The sequence below is a fragment of the Hyperoodon ampullatus genome (assembly GCF_949752795.1).
Source record: "Hyperoodon ampullatus genome assembly, chromosome: 2".
In the NCBI taxonomy this organism is placed as follows: Eukaryota; Metazoa; Chordata; class Mammalia; order Artiodactyla; family Ziphiidae; genus Hyperoodon; species Hyperoodon ampullatus.
This window is the reverse complement of record NC_136915.1, coordinates 176114534-176117925: the sequence shown is the minus strand read 5'-3', so window position 1 is coordinate 176117925 and position 3392 is coordinate 176114534. Positions and strand designations below refer to the sequence as shown.

General features: G+C 58.8%; 1 protein-coding gene across 1 annotated transcript; it reads right to left on the bottom strand.

The window, feature by feature from the left end:
* Positions 1 to 207: 207 nt before the first annotated feature.
* On the bottom strand, positions 208 to 3392 carry LOC307068149 (left-right determination factor 2-like; the record flags this gene model as incomplete). Its single annotated transcript, XM_079725828.1, has 4 exons — positions 208 to 571; positions 1555 to 1797; positions 2033 to 2279; positions 3143 to 3392. The coding sequence occupies 4 exons, from the start codon at positions 3390 to 3392 to the stop codon at positions 208 to 210; spliced, it is 1104 nt and encodes a 367-aa protein (XP_079581954.1).

Here is a 3392-nt window from a genome sequence, read left to right as displayed (position 1 = left end):
CTGCAATCGGGTTGCATTAATTACTCATGTAAGTGCTTAGGGTGGGTGACGGACAGGAGAGCAAGAAATGGAAGAACACACGAGAAAGGTAAAATAGGGGCACTGAATTGGGGCAGGGGTAACTTGCTAAGTAGAAAATTAAGACCTATGTTAAGACCTGCTTTGTGCACGCGTCTAGTCAGAGGGCTCCATGGCTGCACCCCACGCCTACGGCTTCAGCTTCCTTGGTACAGGCGCCCCATCCGAGGCACAGCTGCACTTCTGCACCCTCATGTTGGGCAAGCTGACCACTTGGGTCCTGGGCTTGCCTCCCTCCGGGATGCTGACAATCATGGGCAGCGAGGTCGTCTCTGAGGCGATGCACTGTCGAGGCCCCAGAAATGGCCACTTGAAGGTCAGGGGCTCTGGGGGCTGCTGGCAGGTGCCCACACACTCATAGGCCAGGAAGCCTGGGGGCTCCAGGACCCAGTTCTCGGCCCACTTCATCCCCTGCAGGTCAATGTACACCTCCCGGCGGCAGCAGCGGGTGCCCTCGGTCACTGGTGCCTTAGGATCACAGTTTCCCTGAGCTCTGTGGGGGGCAAGGAGAGGCAGAGTCAGAGGTCAGCTGGGAGGGCAGAGGTCAGGGGGCCCAGGGCGGGGCTTAGTGGGGCATCTGGAGGGAGATGTATGGTCCATCTCTTGTTATGTTCAAAATGTTGGCTATTTGTGATAAGTGGTGAATGTATAAACATATCCAAAACATAAATTATAAATCAGTTACTGTTCACTAAAGGTTTACTATTATGCTAGGCACTGAACTAAGTACTTTACATATATTATCTCAGATGATACCTGCATTTCATCCTCAGATGAACCTTGAAGAGGCTCCAGTATCATTCCTATTACACATGAGGACACAGAGACCCAAAGGTGTTAACTGACATGCCAGAGTTCCTGCAGCAGTAGAAGGCAAAGCTACATGGACCCAGGCTGTATGATTCCAAAGCCCTGTTATTAATCACCCTACTACACAGCTCCATCCACTCCAAATAGCTAACGTCCCAAGAAGAAAGAATTCACTAATGCCAGAGGAAAGCTGTTCAACCTTAGTAACTGCTAATGCTAATATTTTTCAAAGAATTAATCAGGGAAAAGGGTAGAGTGAAAACAGATGATTACAATAATGTATATGTATCAATGACAACATAAAGCTCGTTGAAAATACCTGAAGTTTTTTGGTTTTTGGTTTTCGGTTTTTGGTTTTTTGGGGTTTTTCTTGCCAGTCGGTTGGCTTGTGGGATCTTAGCTCCCCGACCAGGGACAGAACCTGCCCCCTCCTCACCCCCCGCCTGCAGTGAAAGGGAGGAGTTCTAACCACTGGGATGCCAGGGAATTCCCTGAAGATATTTTCAATAAAATATTTGAATAATAAAAATTTCTACCATTAGAAACTCTTAACATGTAGTGGGGAATCAGTTGCATCCTGGGGCTATCTGCATCTGCCCCCCAGCTGGTCCCCACCGCCGTGGGACTGGACCACCCAGTCTACTAAAGTCCTGGCCCTGCACCTACCCATAATCCCTGAGGTCCAGGGTGTGCAGCTCCAGCTGGGGCTGCCACTGCCCCGTGCCCGACGGCCCCTGCGAGGCAAAGCGGACCAGCCTGTGGGCGCTGGAGGCCAGCGGGCCCAGGTGCTCCCGCTGCACGGACACCTGCAGCAGCAGCGGCTGCCGGGGCCGGCGCAGTTGCTGCCAGAAGTTCACGGCATCCGTCACGTCCAAGGCCTTCCAGCCGCTCTCGTGGATGGACACCAGCCTGCGACACCACGCGGAGACACAGGTCCACGCTGAAGGGTGGGGACTGGGACGGCTGGGGTGGCCCCGGGGGGGCCCTCTCCCACCCCCTCCCTTCTCCTCTCCCTCTCCCCTCCCCCCCCAGGGGCCCGGCCCCGACCGCGCCGCCCCTCCTCCCCCAGGCCGCCCCTCCTCCTGCACCGGACCCAGCCCCCCTCCTCATCCCCCGCCCCACACCCCAGCCTCCACCTCCCCACCTGGAGTCGATGAGGGAAGTGCGGTTGGAACCGTCGTCGCGGACGTGCAGCCACTGGACGGTGACCCGAGCGCGGTCGCTGCGCGGGAAGAGCCGCTCGTGGCTGCGGAGCGCGGCCTTGGGGACCGGCTCCTGGAAGAGGCGCAGCACGGCCTGCACCAGCTCGCTGTGGGGCGGCAGCCGCTGCTCCATGTCGAACACCAGCAGGTGCGAGGAGACCTCGGACACCAGGAACCTGCCGGCCACCTCTGGGGACACGAGCGGGGTCAGCGGGGCCCCTCCGGGCACCAGGGGAGCTCTGAGGGTGGCAGGGCCACTGAGGCGGTGGCCAGGCAGGGAGAGACCAGCCCCTGTTCTGTCTCCCTGGGCCAAGCCCAGTTACCTGAAAATCCCCCTATGCGTCTGGGCCTTGTTTGTAACAATCTCCGCCCAGCGGAAGGCTGGCAGGGCTGACAGGGCTACCTCAGCTGAGATGCTGAAGATCAGAATCCTCCCCTGGGGGCACATGGCCTTGGGTCTAGCTCTGGGCACTGAGGAGGTGAGTCCAGCCCAGGGAGGTAAGAGGCTGAATAGGACTCAGGATGGCTGCATCCCTGACAGCTGAATAGCTCGGCGTTACACTACAGTGTTGTCCCTACACCTTTTCATCCACAATAACGCACTTTAATATTCACAGCGCTGGGAGATGGGTCAGCTACAGTCACACCAGTGCTCCGGAGGAACAAACAGAGAAGCAAAAAGATGATCCTAAAACCATTTGCTCAGGCTACTGGTGGCAATGTGAAAACGGTACCCCGGAAGCCCTGACTCTACGCCGCTCCCTGAGACTGCGCCAGGGTTCTCGCCACACCCACACGCTCCCATTGGCTCTGCTTTCTCTTCTCTATCCTCATCTTCTCTGATGCCTTAGCTTTGGTCCAGCTCCTCCTGGCCCAGAGGGGTGGGGCCCTCAGTGCAGACAGAGACCAGGGACCCGGGCCCAGCTTTCCTCACAGTCCATGGTCCCTCCTCATCGCCCTGTGGAGCCTGCGCCCCCAGACCACCTCCCCAGAGCAGCCCCCCCGCCAACACCCCGCGAGGACCAGGCTGCAGCAGGGAGGGAGGACCTCACCTCGGAAGTTCTGGCTGAACCTCTTCCCCCGGGAGCGGGCCTCGTGGCTGCGCTGCAGCAGGGCCACGTACTGGGCCCTCACGTGGGCAGGGATGATCAGCCTTTCCACATCGGCCTCGTCCAGGACGGGAGCCTCGCTGAGGCGCAGCTGCCGCAGCAGGCTGCCCAGGACCCGCTCCTCGGTCAGGGCCGCCCCGGGGCTGGTCAGGGGCAGTGCCCAGAGCGCCCAGCAGAGCCAGAGGGGCCGCAT